This window comes from Pygocentrus nattereri, chromosome 27, assembly GCF_015220715.1.
Source record: "Pygocentrus nattereri isolate fPygNat1 chromosome 27, fPygNat1.pri, whole genome shotgun sequence".
Lineage (NCBI taxonomy): Eukaryota > Metazoa > Chordata > Actinopteri > Characiformes > Serrasalmidae > Pygocentrus > Pygocentrus nattereri.
This window is the reverse complement of record NC_051237.1, coordinates 10,405,999-10,427,158: the sequence shown is the minus strand read 5'-3', so window position 1 is coordinate 10,427,158 and position 21,160 is coordinate 10,405,999. Positions and strand designations below refer to the sequence as shown.

The 21,160-nt window shown below is 39.6% G+C and overlaps 1 protein-coding gene across 4 annotated transcripts in view; it reads right to left on the bottom strand.

The window, feature by feature from the left end:
- Positions 1-21,160, bottom strand: part of yrk (Yes-related kinase) — a 28,056-nt gene that overhangs the window by 4,983 nt on the left and 1,913 nt on the right. Inside the window, exons 2-10 of one of the 4 annotated variants that reach the window (XM_037535527.1) lie at positions 10,650-10,686; positions 7,423-7,718; positions 6,777-6,879; positions 6,526-6,624; positions 5,162-5,265; positions 4,859-5,008; positions 3,748-3,912; positions 2,007-2,162; positions 58-237 (exon numbers count right to left, since the gene is read on the bottom strand). In XM_037535527.1, coding sequence (XP_037391424.1) covers positions 58-237; positions 2,007-2,162; positions 3,748-3,912; positions 4,859-5,008; positions 5,162-5,265; positions 6,526-6,624; positions 6,777-6,879; positions 7,423-7,666 — 1,201 coding nt within the window. In that variant the 5' untranslated portion in view covers positions 7,667-7,718; positions 10,650-10,686. The remainder of the gene's footprint in view (positions 1-57; positions 238-2,006; positions 2,163-3,747; positions 3,913-4,858; positions 5,009-5,161; positions 5,266-6,525; positions 6,625-6,776; positions 6,880-7,422; positions 7,719-10,649; positions 10,687-21,160) is intronic. The other 3 variants (XM_017696031.1, XM_017696014.1, XM_017696023.1) reach the window with 3 other exon arrangements.

Genomic DNA, 21,160 nt, shown 5'->3' with positions numbered 1-21,160 from the left:
GTCTAATAGTTTTAAACACTTTAAATAATTTTAAACACTCTGTGTTTGTGTGTGTACCTTGACTCATGAACTCTGTGATGATGTAGATAGGCTCCTCCGACACCACTGCATAAAGCTGCACAAGTTTATCGTGGCGGAGTCTCTTCATGATCTGGGCCTCGTCCAGGAAGGCCTCTGGAGACATTGTGCCTGGTTTCAGGGTTTTCACTGCTACTTTAGTGGTGCCGTTCCACATTCCTACATGCAGACAAAGCAAATATGACACAGTCTGACAAACACAAAGCATGTTCATTAGTACATACAAATAAATTAAAAAGCAAGTCCAAAGTTTTTCCTCAAAAAACCATTCAGTAACACTTCATAATAACCAGCTCCAATAGACAGCAACTTAGTCATTTAATAGTTTGTTAATGACTATTATAAATGATATAATAGCTACATATAGTAATCATTTAACTTGAAATATTAAGCAGTTACTTTGTTTCACTTTTACAAAACATTTCACAATACATATGAATTATTTGTCTAGATTCTGTATTAAATGATTAAGTATTTATTATCTTGCTACTTTGTGATGTATAAACATTTCTTTAAATCATTAGCTAATCATCATTAAGTGGTTAATATATACTTTTTAAAAACATTTATAAGGTTGTGATACATTGTATTACTTTTTACCCTTAAATACACTATATTTATGAACATTTGTAATGCTTTAATTATTCGTAATTAAAATAATTCAAATGGTAGCACTTATGAAATTGCCTTAATAAATAGTAATTGTCATTGACAAACTAATTAGAAACTATTTAGTTAATAATACAATATAAAAGCCTGTTAATATAAAGTGTTTTACATTGCAAAAATACAACTAATTCAGTGTTTCATGGGGAGCAAAATGAGGCATCAGTGTTGCTTTAAGAGACTCTAACATACCACTAATGCAACAATGCAACATTTTCCAATAGTTGTGCCATAGTAAGGCTTGATAAACAGCAAAACATGTATAATGTTATAATGTGTTGGAACTACACGTCGTATTTCTGCTGTTCAGTCATTATTTGTTGGAAATGCGTTGCACATATATTTTATTGAATGCTGAACATGGACAGCACACCTTCAACTGTGATCATCATGAATAACATCAACTTCTTTCCACTCAAGCACAGGAAAGTTAATTAAAGTTGGGACAGTTTTTATGCTTGCAGTATCTAGAACTAATGTGGTTCTATACCCCCATGGAAGCCTGTGTAAAGTCATTTTTGTGCCATATCTTAATGCATGCATTTGAAATAATGTTTCTAGAAAGTGTAGCTTTTTGAGAAAAACATTTGGATTTTACTTGAACAATGAACAAGTGGTGAGAAGAAGAGGATGACTGCAGTATGAGGGAAAGAGAATGTGTGGTAGCGGCATCACACTGAGGCAAAAGGATGTTAAACAAAACACAGAATGGACAGCCCTGAAACTGACAAGAGCTAGGGGTCTTCACACAAACACTAAGAACAGCCTTTTTTTTCTCAATCAGTCAGTCAACAGGTGACCAATGCAGTCTGACCATTGCTTGTTAAACAGCATTACGAATCTATTTAATATTTAAGACTCAAAAAAGCTCTGGACACAACAACAACATGCTTAGCAAAACTAGCCTCAGGTTAAATGACTCCTTTTCAATGTCATCTTATGCCTTTACAACATTCAATTCTGAAAGGTACAATTCTGTTTCACTAAGCATGCTCTGTAAATGTGCAATGAAGGCTTTTTTCTTTATTTTTTTCTAAAGCATCATTTAATACTATAAGTTAATTTATTACTATAAGGTCCACCGTTATCAGATGTTCAAAACAGATGGGAAACATAGAAAGAGACGATTTAAGCGTACTAAGACCAGGCAAGTGGCTCAGACAGAGCCTCCTCCACAAACAGGCAATAGCGCTGACGGTAGCGTGGACAGACACTGGCTCCAGACATTGAGGCTACTGGATAACTGCGGGTAACCGCCTCACCCATCCAGACGTCCCCAAAGCAACCCTGACCCAACTTCCTCTTGAGCTGCAGTGTTTCCCGAGAGATCTCCCAGGCGTCTCGCCCCAAACCGAGCGTCTGGGGTGTGGAATTGGGACACGGCTTGGTTAAGAAGTAACATAAACCATCATGACTACCTGAAGGAGGCAAAAAGAGAGAAAGGGAGAGGGAGAGGGAGAGAGGGAAGAGGGTGGAGATGGAAGAAGAATGAAACGGAGTGGCATGCAATGATATGGGCATTGGAGGTAGAGAACAGTAGCAGTACAGCTTATTGCTGACCCCCTAAACCTTGTGTCAGCTTCCAATTCTCCTGGCCACAGCACTGATGAGTTTGACACCCCTGCTTAAAATCTAGCAATGCGTCTACACTCTTAAAAATAAAGATGACAAAAAGGATTTTTATCAGCTTTGTTGCTTAATCCTGCTTCTAGCAACCCACAGCACTGTAGAGGACAACAGAGCTGAACCAGCTCGCTAATCAGTTGATGAGCTGGATCAGATCTGTTGAGTCAAGGAATACTTGCAACCATGCCATGTTGTGGGTTGCTAGAAGCAGGATTACAGAGGAATTCCATAATTTTACTAAAGTTCTGCATAATCAGTAAGATGTAAACAAAGTCATTCAGAGTGGTTTGATGTTAAATACTCTATCCTAGAGAAACATACTGAGTCGGAATTACTGTGTATAAGTGGTAGTGATAGGAACCAGACATCTGAAGAGTTTAACACCTCTAAAAGTAACTTCAAAGAAAGTTATTACATGAAATAAGACACTGTTTGAAGGCAGTTTATAAAGAAAGTTTTAAAATAGTTTAAGATAAACCTCCCTAAACATTTTTCGAGGGACACATATTATGGAAATCTGAAAGTCTGAAAACACAACCTAGTCTATAGAGTCCATATTCAGAAACTAAGCTTCCAAAAAAAAGCTTCGAAGCTAATTTTGAATTTAATATTTTTATGATTCCATGAAAGCCAATACATTTACATCTATCTGCCTATTCAACCTATAGCACTTTACCTCTACCCACTCAAACTAAAATAAAAAAAAATGTTTCTGAATGAGGCAGCTAATCAGAACAAAGCTCATTTACATATATAATGTAAAATGGACATGTAATAATTCATTATGACAACTGGACCTCAAGGAAAAAATACAATGCAAGAAAAACCGTAGGCTATGGATCCTTCATGAGAGGTATGTGCAGGGTGTTGTAAAGCAAAACGGTATGCAAATAATTAAAAATGTATCACTATTTCACCACTACCAACATTGCAATTAAAACTCATGAAGGATCACTGGACACCTTGCACAGTACAACTGGCTATATTTGCGGTGTAAACCCTGGTTTCTATCACAATTACTGAAATTATTTTTGGTAAGTTTGTTTAGATCTCAACTATTGAATTATGCCAAAATCTTGAAACACTGGTGGAATTCCCCTTTAAGAAACACTGCCCTAATGAACCTTTCAGTGAAGGTTCTTCAGAAGAGTAAGTATAAAGAATCTTTTCAACCTCCATGTAATGTATATCCATTGACGGTCATACTCAGAACTGTGTATCCAGGACAAGACCCAATTAGAAACCTTTTTTTTTTCTAAACAGTGTATACTGAGCCAAACAGTATACTGTTCTTTCTGAGTCTCGAGCTGGATGCTAAAGCTGTGCATTGTCTATTCTCTTCCTCTGCATCTTGCCCCAGTTCAGTGTGGCTCCTACCCATCCACACTTCACCAAACTGCCCGTTGCCCAGTTTCTTAATGAGCTGCAGTGACTCCCTCGGTATCTCCCAAACATCCTTAGTCTTCACCGATAGGTCAGCTAACTTAGGCATACCCCGCCTACAGCTGCCAATCAAACGGCAACATAGCCCTGCTGCGCGATCTGATTCAGATAAAGAGAAACAGGAGGAGAAACAGATACGCACACACAGACAAACACAGAGTAAGAGAATGGCAGTGCAACACAAAACTGAGAGGGATACAAGGTTTAAGCATATTACAAACAGCAGACATTTTCTAAAACAAAAATATACAGTCACATTTAAATGCACATAAGAAGCAAACACACAAGCACATTCACATAAGCAGACTGGAAGACCGGCTCTGTAGCCTCAGCAGGGGGCGACAGACTTTTACTGGAACTGTGGCTTCACACTTGTGTCGAAATGGCTGCCTCAGTTTGTCACGGGGTGTGGGTGGTGTGAATGTCTACGTGCGTTTGTATGTGCATAAATAAGATGAGGTATAATAATGAAATCTTGACTAACATTAAAAAGAACAACAATCAAATTAGACATAGACAGGAAGGCAAACAGTAAAAAGCAGACATATAAAATTGCACACAGGATGAGCTCTGCTCATGAAGAACGAGAAATGAGGAAGGAAAAACGAAGATCTGAAAACAAGCAAACTTAACCAAATAACTTGGGGTCAAAATTGTTACTAAAATGACACTTCAGGCCAATAAGTGATCATCTACCATAAGGGAAAGACAAATAGAAATTCATTCACACATCTCTAATAAGCCCATTTAAAAATAACTCCTCAAACTACAGAAATTACCATTTCAACTCTAGGCTTACTATTCACATGTTAATTTTATGAGTCCATATTAAGGAAAGCTTTTCATTAAAATAATGACTTTAAACCAGTTTGTTTCAGCAACTAATGCTCAGGAAATATTTGGGTATAATTATCAGGGATGATTATCAGCTCCTCTTCTCTGGCATTTGGAAAATGTCGCTAAAACAATAATTAAGAACATGAATGACATGAATGTGGAGCGTGCTTAACTGTACGTCTTTGTAAACAGACTTGAGTTGGTTTACCTGAGTAATGCTCCACCAGTTGTTGAATGGTTTCAAACTGACTCCGTGTGGTGATGTAATATCCACCATTATCAAGCTTCCTGATCTTATAATGCTTGACATGGTCACCCTTTGCCTCATCCCAGTCTCTGATGGACAGAGAGTATGCACCTGAGGGAGAGGCAACAAGAAAGAGAGAAGGTGGGGTGGGGGTGGAGGGTGGAGGGTGGAGAAAAAAAGCAGGGAGGAGGACATGATGTAAAGATTATCAGTTTGGCATGAACTTTGACACAATGAACCAGATGATGCAAGAGAGAAATTTACCTTGAGTTGTCTCACTCTCTCTAATTAAGAAAGTCCCTCTAGGGTTGTTCTGACCCAGGAGCTGCCTCTCTGCATCTTTACGACCCATCTTACCAAAATACCACCTGCAGGAAAACAAAACATTGTATATCAGGTTTTCACCTTATATACACAGTATTTAAATAGTGTTCAACTACACCATTATATAGATTGATAGAGCTCGATTCATCACCATTCCTGCAGCTACATCCCTGCAGGTCAAAGATGTAGCAGAATAACTGCAAAAATGGAAAATATTAAAAAAAAATATTTAGACACTTTAAATGCAGCATCCAGGAAACCCAACGGAAGAAGATTAGATGGATTGGTGGACTGGATCCGTATAACCTGCACACCTCTCAAGTTCAGAACATTCCAATGCATGAGATATTACATAAACTAATAAAAGCTCTTAAATAGTGAACACACATATATGTTAAGCTGACTTATTTGTGAGCTCATATTTGAATCTTCCATTCCACCAAAAATAGTGCTGCAGTTTCACTGAGGTTCCTCAAACGCAAACAAAATTTCATAAAAGAAGTTCATAAATAAAATTTAAAAAAAGCCAACAACATCTTATCTCAATAAATGCATTAATTTACCTCAGTAAACACATCCTTAAACAAGAAATAACATAAACCTTTGCTTGGAGATGAATGAGCAGCTTTCAAGCAGCACTGCAGAGTTATAGTCAGCCACTGGAGCTGCTGGGCTGTTGAACGTGTCTCACTTGCTGATCTAACGCTCCATCCCACACTACACACTTCTCCATTTTTCCTACTGCATTCATTAATGCACTTCTAATGGTACTGCAATATTTTTGTGTTAGTATGTGGTTTGGGAAGCAGCAGATGTAAAATAATCTGTAAATCTTAGCCATTTAGATTTGAACTTTGTCATCATTGCAAAACCAATTTCAATTATTTTCATGTCCTGGGTGCTTCACGTTTTATGCGCACTGTGCATCTGTATTTTGTGTGTAGCGCTCTAGACACCCTGAACGAAAAAAAGAAAAATCAACTGCAACTGGTCAAACGGCCTACATTTGTTCCTGTAGTTACCAATCACGGTAAAGGTAAAGGTAATCAGGTCAAATAACAGCTGTTGAGGAGCTTTAGACTAGCACTTGATGAGGGCTGTGTGTACTGCTCAAAATGATCCTGACATGAACAAAGCAGTTGTTTTTGTGCTTGCTAATTCATAGTGTATCACATTCCAGGAGTGAAAGTGCCAGAGGTTTCTACCTATACATTTTGAGCCCGGAGTAGTGCATGATGTGCTACATGGTGCATCCCTTGTATTAATGTGTATGTACTATGTATGTGTGAAAGAGAGAGACTCACTCCTCAGCCTGTATGGAATCCACAGGGGCCACATAATTACTGGGAATGTACCCAGACTTTCCTGTGTCCAGAGAGCGCGCCTCCCACCAGTCACCCTCTCTGTGCAAACAGAAGAGCAGGTGCCATGTCAGAAGCCTATACTGTAGCTTTATAAACTCAACCAAGAAAACTCATAATGCTGCACTGCCTAGACCTGTATAACATGTGAATCTCTGTGTTTTGTGAATCTATGTTCCCTTTAGTTAACTCACGTGTTATTGATAATGTGGAATTTTTCTCCCTTCTGAAAGCTCAGATCATCCTCCGTCCGGGCATCATAATCATACAGTGCTATAAAAAGTGTAACACCTCCTCCTGTGCTCACACACGCAAACACAGACACACACAGGCATACGTATTGGATTACCTGCAGCAGCATATGAAATTAGACTTTGTCACTGTAATCAATCTTTACTTTTACATTTCTTGCTATATAAGGGTGGCTTAACTCTTGTCCTTAAGAACTTTTGTCTTGTATACTTCCAGCGCTGGGAAGTAAACTGTGGAACGCTCTACTTGAAAAACTGAGAGTGATTAACTTTCTTAGCACTTTTTACAAAAGGATGGAACACATTTATTTAGTCCTGTTTTTAAACAGAACTGTTTTATTTTCTTCTATTTTTAAGTAATTTTTACTGTTTTATTCTTTTTAATATTGGTCATTATTGTCTTTAATTTCAGCCTGTAAAAACAAAATGTATTATTATTATATAGGCCCTGTTCCTAATGCCCTTCCAGAGCATCTGACTATTAGAGTCAGGTGTCAATTAAAATCAAGTGAAATGAATTCTCCCGGCTTGCAGATCTCCAGAACCAGAGGTTTGCATCCCTGTGCTATTCCTCATTGCACATACATACCTGTGATGGCTGTAGAGCGGGACTGACTGGTGTTGGAGGGGAAGCTGGATGAAGAAAAACCACTGGGGCCAGAGATTGTGTTAGGGAAATCATTGTAATTGGGGATAAACCCCGCCCCTGAGTTGGGGGTAGGGTTTGCAATGTAACGTTCCACCTGAGCTCCACCATCTGTGCCACATGAGTCAGCATTTGACACTGGGGACGATTTGGAGGCCTTCCTCAGCTTACAGCAAACACAGCCCATAATAATGTTGAATCTCAAAAAGCAGAGCTCATCACCCTGGAAACAAGAGCTTCTGCCCATAAAAAAAGGAGGCAGAAGTGAATTAGAAATGAACATGAATGCAACACAAATTACAGCCTAGAAGGTTTTAGCAACATGGTGGAGCCTGTGTCAACTGCAGTACTTTCCTGTGTTGAGCTATTGATAGTGTTGCAATATATGAGTTAACAGAGTGGAGAGAGAAACGTGTTTTTAAAGTGGCAGCAGAGCTGCACAACAGAAAAAACTGCACAGTGTTGACTGTGATAAATATCAACACACTGATGTTTCTACATGACAAGAGTGGCTGGGAGTGGCTTACTTAAGTATAACATGTGCCTTTTCACATCCCTAATAAGATCACTCCAGTTTGTTAAAAATATTTGACATACATTTCGCAAATGTTGGCCTGAGTGGGTAAAACTTTATGAATATATTAACACACCGACATTCATGTTGTACACATTTTGTACCATTATCTTTGACTGGATGCGGGGGATTGTGACATGTGCCAGATGCTGCCTTATCATTTTCTGTAAGTGTAATAAGTGAGTGAATAACAAAAAACTAGAAGGACCTCCGCATTTTCTTACATCCATAAATACAATATTGCACCATTTGGATCTTTTAAACACTTATTGTGAAATTTTCATTCACGTGGTAAAACACATTATTTTATTTTCCGTTCTTGTCCACTCTATTCTAATAGGATTAGCACATGTTACAATAACTGATCTTTGACAACGGTGACATCAAAACCACCATAGCATTTGTAACTTCCTCATTTTCATTATACTGTAGATGTGACCAACTTTAACATATCAACCCTGTCATGGTAAGATATTTAGTTACTTAATAACATTTCAGAATATTCAAATATGTTTGAAATAGATGTCATCTTTAGCAATTCAACATTAACAATTCAACATTTTGCTAACTGAAAATCAATGTTTTCATAAGATGCTGAATTTAAGTAAAATGTCCATCCTGTCCTTGTCCACCCTGTCATTAATCTCCACCTGACAAGGTGGACACTGTAAACAAATATTGTAATTTTTCAGTAAATATTCACAATAACATATTGTTTTCTTAAATGTCGCAGTTACTGTATTTTGCTATGAATTTTGCTACACAAATTCCATTTTAATGGCTTATTGCATAATATGCCATAAGTTCCTGCAAAAACTATTTGCCAAAGAAGAAGCGGGACTTTAAAAGATGCAGCAATCATTTTCACATTATTGTTTTCAATAATTTAAGCGAATGAATTGTTCTCATTACATGCAATTCATCAAGAAGGTTTAATTTTAACATTGAAATATGTTTTCTGTCATATTTTACTTAGAAAGGAAAGTGTAGCTTGTGTGAATTTGGTAAAAAAAAAAAAAAAAAAAAAAAAAAAAAAATATATATATATATATATATATATATATATTACAGCAGATTTCATAAAAAAACCATTTGACAGGTTGGACATATGTTGTGGTTGAATCACAAATTATCTGCTTGCACTTTTGCATATTTGCATATTTTAGACTGACATAAATGTTTCTTGAGCAGTCTAGAGTCTAATAAATATAATAAATGTTCAAACAATTGGTAAATCTAATTAGGCCTAAAAGGCTCACTGTACTAAAACTGACTTAACTCTTTGATCCAAGGGCTTATTATACAGTTGATCTTAAGACTTATTGTAATTTGTAAGTCGCTTTGGATAAAAGCGTCTGCTAAATGTAATGTAATGTAATGTAATGTAAAGTACAATCACCAATCACTATAAATTATTCAGAAACTACTTCTAAATGAAAGTTAGTTATGAAAGTGTGAAACTGAATGGAGCACATACATACAAGACCTTACGGCCACAGGACACCAACTCAACAAACACGACAAACCATGTTCTCTCATCCACAATGTTGTTGTTGTAAGTTTACATTGGTTAATTTTTCCATAGTTTTTCCACAAAACATAGAAAAACAAAAAAATGGACTAAACTATTACAAACAGAAATTATGGTCCTAGTTCCAGTTCATTTTTGAGATACAACTGGAACTGTCAGCAAAGAAACAAAAAAAGGTGATTATTTGGTCATTTATGCCACTGTATTTAGCTACCTGCTTGCTAGTTTAACTTTGTTACACTAGGTTGAAACAACTGAACATTCTGAGCACATGCAATCACAAAAATATCTAGAAAATCATACTGTAAAAAGTCTGTAAAACGTGAATCAACACATTATCTATCTTGTTTCCTAGCTATCATAACCTAACACTGGTTGTGCTAATATTAAATAATATAATGCATTTTTCTATATTCACACACTCACTCAAAAGTTTACAATTACACAAATCATGTGTAGAACCAAATAAGTGTATATTTTGCTCTGATGATTGTGAAAATATGAGCCAAAAAAACAAACAAAAACGCTAATACCATTCAAGTTAACCATCTACAACACATTCTGCATCAATGTGAGAAACCTTTTCATGGTTCTACATAGAACTATTACTAAAGAACCCTCAAGTGTAGGTTACCTTCTGGTGCACATACTGGTTATGAAAGACCAAATATATGAAAATATAAATGAAATATAATTCACAAAATTATTGTTGACTTTAGCTGCACATGTCACCAAAGACAGTGGAGAACACCCTTGAGTACCATTAAGTCCTATTGATAACAATCTAGAGCAGGTACCAAAAACCATAAAACTACCATCAGTACTGGACCAGTGGCCAGTGGAAACTTTCCTGTTGAAAATTTCCAATTCCTGTTTTCAAAAGTTCTGGCACTTTGTGCAGAGGAAAAACTCTCCTGGTTTTTCAGTATTTTTACTTTTAAACATTTTAAAACAACTGCAGCATTAGAATCATAGTGTTTGTTTGGTCGGTGTGCTCTGGCCTTTAAGGTTTAATGGGCTATGTTTTAAGGGCGATGATATGATGATAAGTAATGAGAATCTTACCAAATACTCAAATCATCTGTTCATCCACACCATCTCCCTGTAGAGAGAGAGAGAGAGAGAGAGAGAGAGAGAGAGAGAGAGAGAGAGAGAGAGAGAGAGAGAGAGAGAGAGAGAGAGAGAGAGAAAGAGAGAGAGAGAAAGTGAAAGAGATATATGGAGTTAGTGACTTTACACTTTGTAACTCTGTGGCTTCCTCTTTTGCCCCCCCTCAAAGAAAAGGGAAGTTCTTTCTGTCTAGCATGACATTCTCCTTTTGCATGTACGTAGATCTCTCTCTCACAAGCTCAGTCCAGCCTCTCTATCTGACTGACCATCAGTAGAGCAACAGGATGTCAGTGCTGCCCATGTTTCCTGTCTGACCCTCTAAAACCTGCCCCGTTTCCTGCAGAGAGAGGCCATAGTTCAGTTGCAAAAGAGCCCACACCTCCCGTACTGTACAGACATACATGTACATACACACACAAACACACACAAACAGACAAACAAACACACAACTGGATGTTTTAGAAATGCACAGACAAGAATTGAAAGAGAAGTGGCTGCTTCTGATGTTTAAATATATCAACCCAAGACAAGACGCACCATCACCACACTATCTGACCACAGAGTGTGAGAGACACTCAGTTAACAGATGAATAGCTGTGAGAGCTCTTGCAGTATAAAACATTTACTGTAATTCGTCTTTTCTGTATATTTAATTTTTCAGATTCATGTATAGAAATACAAGGGTTTTTATTTTTTTTTGCATTTACAATACATCACTGTAAATATGAAAAAACAAAAACTTTAGAGAATTGTGACATATAACACTACACAGAAATACATTTGGTAACACTGCAAGATAACATTTTGGGGAGGGTCTTTGGCATCTATGGCTATGGCTACAGAGCTTGTGAGAACAAAATATTAATTTATCAAACAATGTGTTTATCTGCCTCAATTTCTCTATCTCTCTCTCTTTCTCTCTCTGTCTGGCGTAAACATGGCACAGCTGTTTACGCCTTGTGTTTTGTTTATAATTTTGTTCCTCTTGTGCCCGCTTCGCCAATTTTAAGTGTAAATAAAAGCCCCAGATTGGGTCCAAGCCTCCTCCCTCTGGTCTGTGCCTAAACCTATACCTAAATCTAAACCTCTCCTCCACACTTAAATAAGTCTGCCATTTTACATCTTTATTAACGTGATACTACCAGCAACAAAAAAAGCATGTCATAGTTTCATATGAATTATTTTTTATTCCATTCATAGTTCTGCAAAAGGTCTGTCCGGAATACAAGTAATTTTTTTTTTAAACAAAACCATATTTACACATTTACATTTAAATTTGAAGAAATGTTACTATTTGCCTGTAGTCAGACTCAAACACAAAAAATCTAATCAAATGTGAATATAACTCATTGCAAAACTAAACAATAATTTATGTAATTACATTTTAATAATTATGTACATCAAATGTGTAGTAATGCACATAAAAATATAAAGCTGATAAAGAAGGGTCAAGAACATAAAAACAATAAAGTAACAATGATAATTTATTTTAAAATCTTAAGAAAAGCTGTTGAAGATATGTTTCATTCTTCTTTGTCTGGCATTTCTTGTGCTATGCATTGTGTTCATGAACAAATAAACTGCAAGGTTTTCAATAAATGGCCAGTAACAGCATGGAAAATCTTTCAGTAAGGAGCTGATTTTATTTATTTCTCTTTTAATTTAAAGCAGTTCTATATACTCTTTTTGTTAAAACTGAAAGAAGCAGCATTAATGAGTATGGAGAAAAAAGAACATAGCAAAACATAGTGAAAGTCTGCTGCTGCGAGTCGCCTTGTAAAGCCTGAAATAATCATTTAAAAGTCAGAGGTACTGGGGCGCACTTTGCGAGAGTTTTCAGACCATGTCATATGTCTTTATGTATTAATGTCAGAAAGAAGGTCTGACTCGATGTTTAGGTCTCAAATACAAAATTAACATTATACTGTTGATGATATGTGCATAAGTACACAATAGTAAATAATTCACTCACATCCGGCATTCTCTTTGAATACTCTTTCAACGCACTTGCAAAAGTTAGATTCACCCACTTGTGGAGGTCAGAAGCATGTTACAAAACATTCTTCCACATGTGTGCAATTACATATTTACATTAGAGAGCACACCAAATCCCCAAAACCTACATAGTGATGCTTTAAACTGGCAAATAAGAACATATGTACTTACATTGGCAGCCTAGCAAGTGGGCAGAAGGTACTTGAGAGAGAGGGACGTATAAATCATAAAATAACATCTAAACAAGCACAAAAAAACTTAATGAAATTAAATAAATGAATAAACAAACAGGTATATGCATCAATAAAAATGGCCTTTGTGTTTCAGTTGTTGGCTGCAGCAGACTGAATAATGAGGAGCCAAAAGAGATTTTCAGTTGAATATGAAGGGAGGACCTGAAGTTGCACTTAGCAGACAATGGTTATAAGATGTTTGTTAGCAGGGTTGTGACTGGCCCAGGAAAGTCTTATAAACTAGTATATTGTATATTGTATAATTAGTATATTGTCTATTGCAACTATTGTATATTGTGTATTGCAACTCGTGTGCAAAGTGGGCTTATTAACCAGAGAGTAAAGAATAAAGGGTAAGGGGCAGAATGGGCGGATAGTACCACTATAATTGTTGTACACTAATGCTTTCACATTAGTGTACAACACTGGAGGGTGTATCTAATGTAACTACCCCAAAAAACTTACTATGTCCACTGAGAAACTGCGAAAAGCAAAACCACACTGGGTGTTTTAGTGGCAAAAACTGATGAACAGCAGGAAAACCATCTGTTATTTCTATTTTCATTTGTAAAGTTTGGCAGCTAACTTATTTTTAAAAAGAGGAACTTACAGGAAATGAACAGAAGCATTCATCAGAATTTAAAGAACGTGCCAAGAAGCATTATCTTATTTGCATAATACTAACAGACCTTTAGAAACTTTAATTCATTATTTTTCTTCTTCTTATTATTATTATTGTTATTAAGTTTCAAGCTTAAATGCTGGCTACCCAATGATATCATGATATGGATTCAAATGCACTTGATGTGTGTGGGGAGTTGTGGGATGAATAAAAAAAAATCTCCTTAAAAGGTTACTATGTAAAACGTCGATGTTTCCGTTTTCATCTTCATGACAGCCGGCCTTTAGTTGGTCTCTCCGCAGAAGTTACAGTTGGGGGTAAGCCACAAATAACTATAGTAGAATTAGCAGTATTAGAATAGAATGCCTGCATTCATTAGTAGAGCATTATGAGCACTCTGCTTTACACTGTGGAAGCTGGCAGATTAAAGCCGTGTCAAGTTCTGCTCTATTTTGATCTCCAAAGTTCACAAAAAATTGTGCTTTTAACATAAAAACACAATTTTCAAGTTGTTCAAATCTCCTGATACACATATTACATATGATCTAATCTCTACATAATTATAAGCAAGCACAGTTAACCTTATATTGTCATGCAATAAAGCACTGCCATTCAATACACAACACTCAAAGTAATGAAGTGAAACACAAATGACACAAGGCTGTCATGGTTTAAGCCCTAAAAAGCTTAACTATTTAAACATAGTTTTAAAGGTGCAATAAAAAAAGGGAAAACTAAAGCACAGTTCATGAACATAAAAAGTACATTTTTTGTATTTAGTGAAATGAAAGCCAAAAATCAAGAGACAAAGTATTGTCTCTTACAAGAGACAAAAAAAAATATTTTGGTATGCCAATGAGAGAAACTAGACAAAGGGTACAGCCCAATCTGATCCACCTTGATAATCAGGGTGCTCAGATATGAAAATAAGTCATTTACAATACTGTACTTTGCTTTTGAGCATTTCAGAATGTCTTTGCATTGATGCATATTCTGTTTTTCTAGAACTGAAAGACAATTATAACTGAGGCACAAAATCACCCAGGACCAGAACTGAGAGATATTTGTCAAACTCCACAATTGCCAAGCAGTCAGTTAATCATTTTTATATCAGGTGATCTGTGTTGCAGTTTTATGATATAAATGAAACAAATAAATGCACTCAAGTTGCATTTGAAGACTGCTGCTACACCTCCCATCGACCCACCACTGATGGGAGGGGCAGTAGTACGGGTTTGATGCATTGTGGATCGGGCAGTGTCCGAAGGCGTGGGTCTTGGCGTTCTGATCCTAGGTTGCTGAAACTGGCTTTTGGAACTTGGAATGTTACCTCACTGACGGGGAAGGAGCCTGAGTTGGTGGGCGAGGTTGAGAGATACCGGCTAGATATAGTCTGGCTCTCCTCAGCACACAAATTGGGCTCTGGGTCCAATCTCCTTGTGAGGGGCTGGACTTTATTCTTTTCTGGAGTTGCCCATGGTGAGAGGCGGCGGGCAGGTGTGGGCTTTCTCATAGCCCCTCGACTCAGTGCCTGTATGTTGGGGTTTTCTTCAGTGGACGAGAGGGTAGCTTCCCTACGCCTTCGGGTTGGGGAACGGGTCCTGACTGTTGTCTGTGCTTATGCACCGAACAGCAGTTCAGAGTACCCAGTCTTCTTAGAGTCCTTGGGAAGGGTGCTTGAAAGTGCTCCTCCTGAAGACTCTATTGTCCTACTGGGGGATTTCAACACTCACGTGGGCAATGACAGTGAGACCTGGAGGGGTGTGATTGGGAGGAATGGCCTCTCTGATCTGAACCAGAGTGGTGTTCAGTTTTTGGACTTCTGTGCAAACCACAGTTTGTCCATCACGAACACCATGTTTGAACACAAGGATGTCCATAAGTGCACATGGCACCAGGACACCCTAGGCCGCAGTTCAATGATTGACTTTTGTCCATGTCATCGGATTTGCGGCCATGTGTTTTGGACACTCGGGTAAAGGGAGGAGCTGAGCTGTCAACTGATCACCACCTGGTGGTGAGTTGGATCAGGTGGTGGGGGAAGATGCCGGTCAGACCAGGCAAACCCAAATGTATAGTGAGGGTTTGCTGGGAACATCTGGCAGAAGAACCTGTCAGATTGATCTTCAACTCACACCTCCGTCAGAACTTTGACCAGATATCAGGGGAGGTGAGAGACATTGACGCAGAATGGGCCATGTTCCGCTCCTCCATTGTTGAAGCAGCTGACTGTAGCTGTGGCTGCAAGGTAGTTGGTGCCTGTCGGGGTGGTAATCCTCAAACCCAGTGGTGGACACCGCAGGTGAGAGATGCCGTCTCTGAAGAAGGAGTCCTATCGGGCATGGTTGGCCTGTGGGACACCAGAGGCAGCTGGCAGGTATCGACAGGCCAAGCGATCTGCGGCTTCAGTCATCACCATGGCAAAAATCCGGGTGTGGGAGGAGTTTGGTGAGGCCTTGGAAAGTGACTTTAAGTTGGCTCCGAAAAGATTCGGGCAAACAGTCAGATGACTCAGAAGGGGGAAGCAGTGTGCCACTAGCACTGTATACAGTGGAGATGGTGTGCTGCTGACTTCGACTGAAGACGTCATTGGGCGGTGGAAGAAATACTTTGAGGACCTTCTCAATCCCACCGTCATGTTCTCCGGTGAGGAGGCAGAGTCTGGGGACATGGGCTTGTCCATTACTGAGGCTGAAGTCACTTAGGTAGTTAAAAAGCTCCTTGGTGGCAAGGCTCCAGGGGTGGATGAGATCCATCCTGAGTTCCACAAGGCTCTGAATGTTGTGGGGCTGTCTTGGCTGACACACCGTCATTGCGTGGACATGGGGGGCGGTGCCACTGGATTGGCAGACTGGGGTGGTGGTGCCTCTTTTTAAAAAGAGGGACCGGAGGGTGTGTTCCAACTACAGGGGAATCACACTCATCAGCCTCCCTGGTAAGGTCTATGCAGGGGTACTGGAGAAGAGATTCCGGCTTATAGTTGAACCTCGGATTCAAGAGGAGCAGTGCAGGTTCTGCCCTGGTCGTGGAACACTGGACAAACTCTTCACCCTCTCCAGGATTCTGGAGGGTGCATGGGAGTTTGCCCAACCAGTCCACATGTGCTTTGTGGATCTGGAGAAGGCATTCGACTGTGTTCCCCAGGGTATCCTGTGGGAGGTGCTTCGGGAGTACAGGGTACATGGCTCTTTGCTACGAGCCATCCAGGCCCTGTACAAACAAAGCAGGAGTTTGGTTTGCATGGCCGGCAGTAAGTCAGACTCATTCCCAGTGAGAGTTGGACTCCGTCAGGGCTGCCCTTTGTCACCGATTCTATTCATCATTTTTATGGATAGAATTTCTAGGTGCAGTCAGGGGACGGAGGGTGTCCGGTTTGGTGACCTCAAGGTCACATCGCTGCTGTTTGCGGATGATGTGGTCCTATTGGGGACATCAGGGCGTGAACTTCAGCTTTCACTGGATCGGTTTGCAGCCGAGTGTGAAGCGGCCGGGATGAGAATCAGTACCTCCAAATCCGAGACCATGGTTCTCAGGCGGAAAAGGGTGGAGAGCTCTCTCTGGGTCGGGGATAAGCTCTTGCATCAAGTGGAGGAGTTTAAGTATCTCAGGGTCTTGTTCACAAGTTATGGTACAAGGGAGCGGGATTGACAGGCAGATTGGTGGTGGGTCAGCAGTGATGCGGAGTAGAGCTGCTGCTTCTCCACGTCGAGAGGAGTCAGCTGAGTGGTTCGGGCATCTGGTTAGGATGCCTCCTGGACGCCTCCATCGGGAGGTGTCACAGGCAAGTCCACTCTGGAGGAGACCCCGGGGAAGACCCAGGACACGCTGGCGTGATTTTATTGCCCAGCTGGCCTGGAAGCGCCTCTGAATCCCCCCCGGAGAGCTAGTGGAAGTGGCTGGGGAAAGGGAGGTCTGGGCCTCATTGCTTAGGATGCTGCCCTGCGACCCGAACCCTGCCTTAACAAGTTATTATGCAGTTATACTATCCTGTTGCAGAACATTTTTATGCAATTATTTGTTTGTTTATGAATGCAACATCTAATATCAATCAGGATACTCACAGCACACAATATACAATTTTGTAAAACTTCTACAAACTGTAACACTTACATACTGTAAGTTAATTGTTACACTATGTGTCAGTAAAAGTCAAATAAATATTACAACGTTCAATTATCCATAAGTTTCCTCTCAAAAATATATGTTTATGATTTATAAAAAATGGTCATCATTCATGGATTTAGCAAAACTCAAAAAAGTAAAAAAATGTAATATTACACAAAAACTAAAAAAAAATGAAGTTTTCAAATGATCTTTTCATTTATTGAAGGAAAGCTTATCTGACACAAACTGAAAAAAGTAACTGCCCATTTTATACTCAATCATCCAATTAACCAAACTGAGTTGGTAATTGGGATCTATTAAACTAGACACATTTTACTACTGGCCTGCCTACTACAATCTCTGCTGAACTTAAACCTCACTTTAATAGAACCTTTCCAGCAATGTGAGGTTGACTAAAAGGTCTCAACAAGCAGCACACTACCGAGATCAAGAGAAATTCCAGAAGACATGAAAAGACAGTTACTGAAATATAACGGTCTAGAATGGGTTGTAAACGCTAGTGAACCAGAGTGGAGAAGGAAGTCTTCCCAGAATTGCCCGGCCAAAATGTCTCCAACAACTAATCCAGGAAGTCACAAAAGAATCGAGATGAACATTTAAGGAACTGCAGGCCTCATTCGTCTCAGATAAGGTCGGCATTTATTATTCCACCATTAGACAGAGAAATGGCAAATTTGGAATCCATGGGAGAGCTACACTGCAAAAACCATTGCTGACCAAGAGCAACACAAAGGCTTGTCTCAAATTTACCAAAAAAAAAACTTTGATGACCCCCAAGCCTTGTGGAGTAATGTTCTGTGGACTGATGAGTGGAAAGTGGAACTTTTTGGAAGACAGGGCTCCTGTTTCCACCTGGAATAAAGCTTACACAGCTTTCCATAATAAGACCATCATATCAACAGTCAAACATGGTAGAGGTAGTGTGATAGTGTGGGGATGATATGCTGCTGCAGGGCCTGGTCGACTTGCCACAGTTGACAGGACCATGAATTCCACTGTCTACCAGGAAATCATTCAGGAGAATGTGTGGTCATCAGTCCGTGTTCTGTAGCTCAAGAACAATTGGGTCATGAAGCAAAACATCTATCCGAAGCACAAAGTGAGTCCACTTATGAATGGCTCAAAAGAAACAAAATTAAGGTTCTAGAATGGTCTAGTCAAAGTTCTGCCATGAGATGTTTTAAAAGAGCCTTAAATGGCCAGTTCATCATCAAAAACCCTTCAAAATGGTTGAATTAAAGCAATTCTGCAAAGAAGAGTGGGCCAAAATTTCCTTCATAGTGATGTAAAAGACTGATCTCCAGTTACAGGTAGGCTGGTTGGAGGTAATAAAGGTGGTGCAACCAGATATTAAATCTTACTTTTTCACACGGGTGATTCTTTTCTTCAATGAATGACTGCATAAAAATTGTTCCTCATGTCCTTCTTGTCTAGCATATGCCTTGTACAGCATATTTTGTATGAGGATCTGAAACCCTTTAGTGTGATAAATGTGCAGAAATAGAGGGAATCAGGAGAGGGAAACACACACATACAGAGCTACAAACTTCTCACAGTCACACCCTTTCCCCTTCAAACTTCAGGAGATATGAAATCTCCCTGGTGGAACCAGGACACACACACACACTTATGTAAACACACACACACACACCTCTGTGCAATGTATGAACTGTTAGTAGAGTAGATGTTTATATCTTAGCCCACATTCTTGCATGTTTGGAACAATCTCTTTAGCACCCAGCGTCCTCACACCAGTCCTCACTCTCTTGCTATTTTCTTCCTCTTGTCCCTTCCTGTGACAAAATACCGGACATGCTTATGCGCAAAACACTGCAGTAATACACCAGCCTATCAGTGAAGGGCAGCAGTATCTTTTTTTAATTGAATTCTCTTTTATTACAAGCAACACGATTACAAAAACTCTCCTCTCTTTACCTGCTTGCCTACACACGCTTTCAGACTTTCTGCTTCTTTTCTCACAGTTTGACTGCCTGCTCTGGACCCCTTGCCTCTCCCCTTCCATTCTCTCTCGCTCCCTCTGGGACAGGAAGTTCCCTCCTCCTAACAGGAAGTCTTGTGTGAGTGGAGCTGGAATGATAGGATACTGGGAAGTGAGCAGTCGTTCTGCAATGCTCACACATAAACATGCACGCACGCACCCACTACAGCAGCACAATTAATCATGTACCAATCAGTATTGCGATTTCCATTAGTGTCTGTGTAAAAACCTGTGCATCTTCAAAATCAATCACAGGTTAATTTGATGTGTAAAGTGTGAAAGTACTGTGCAAGCACAAAACTAAAACAACATCATACAGCACTGCGGAGAAATATGCCAATACATATTCATGCTGGAGGGTGCAAGAGAGAGAGAACTACATTTGGAGTGAGAGACAGAGCAAAAGAAAGCCTAAAGATATAGAGACTGAAAGAGACAGAGGGAGACAAAGGGAGGGAGAGGGAGCGGGAGAGGGAGAGGGAGAGAGGGAGAGAGAGAGGGAGAGAGGGAGCGAGGGAGAGAGAGAGCTACATTTGGAGTGAGAGACAGAGCAAAAGAAAGCCTAAAGAGAGAGACTGAAAGAGGGAAAGAGGGAGACAAAGGGAGGGAGAGAGAGCGGGAGAGGGAGAGAGAGAGAGGGAGAGAGAGAGAAACATACAGAAATAATATTAGAGGTAGAAGAGAGAGTCAGACAGATAGGAGAGGGTGTGAGAAAGCTCTAGAAGGGGAGAAAGGGTATGAGAAGGCTAAAGTTAGAAATACAGAGGGAGAACGCTTGAGGCAGAGAAAGTTAGAGAGAGAGAGAGAGAGAGAGAAGACAATGGAAAAGTCTGTCTTAGGAATAGGAAGTCAGGTGTCACAAACACAGCCACTTCCTTTTTCCAAATGATGTCAGTTTCCTCCAGGGAGAGATTTCACGCTGAAATCTACACAGACTGAGATTTCATTAGCAGACCTGTTTTCAGAAAAACACCTAAAACATTCATTTGTGCTCATTTTATGCTCAAATCCACTTTTACTGTTCTTACTGTTACCAGGCTAAATGTCTCCACTCTATGCTCCATGCTAACTCCAAATCCGGTCTCAGCTCACAGGACTCCTACTCAGCCTAGACGGAGTGCAATGCAGATAAACACATAAAGGTAGAGTTGAGTTTAATGGGATAACTTCAGTCTGAAGTTCTAACTATATCATTTTTTTAAAAGTCTGTTCATTCCATCTTTTACAGAGCAGACAACCCTCCAAAAACAACTGGGCCCTCAAACGCAGTGTCGCCGTCACAATCAGGCACAATCTGGTTCACTTGCATGTTGTGATGTTGGTCAACCCAGTCATGTTCAGTTTTGGACAATTTCTCGGTAACAGGGAATAGACACAGGGCCGCGCCCACTTCCTCCCTCAAGCGCCATGGGGCTTTAGGCAGGAAGTGACCTCGTAAAAGAACAGGAAGTGATGAACCCCATGGCCTAATCTGGTCCCGGTGACATTCCAT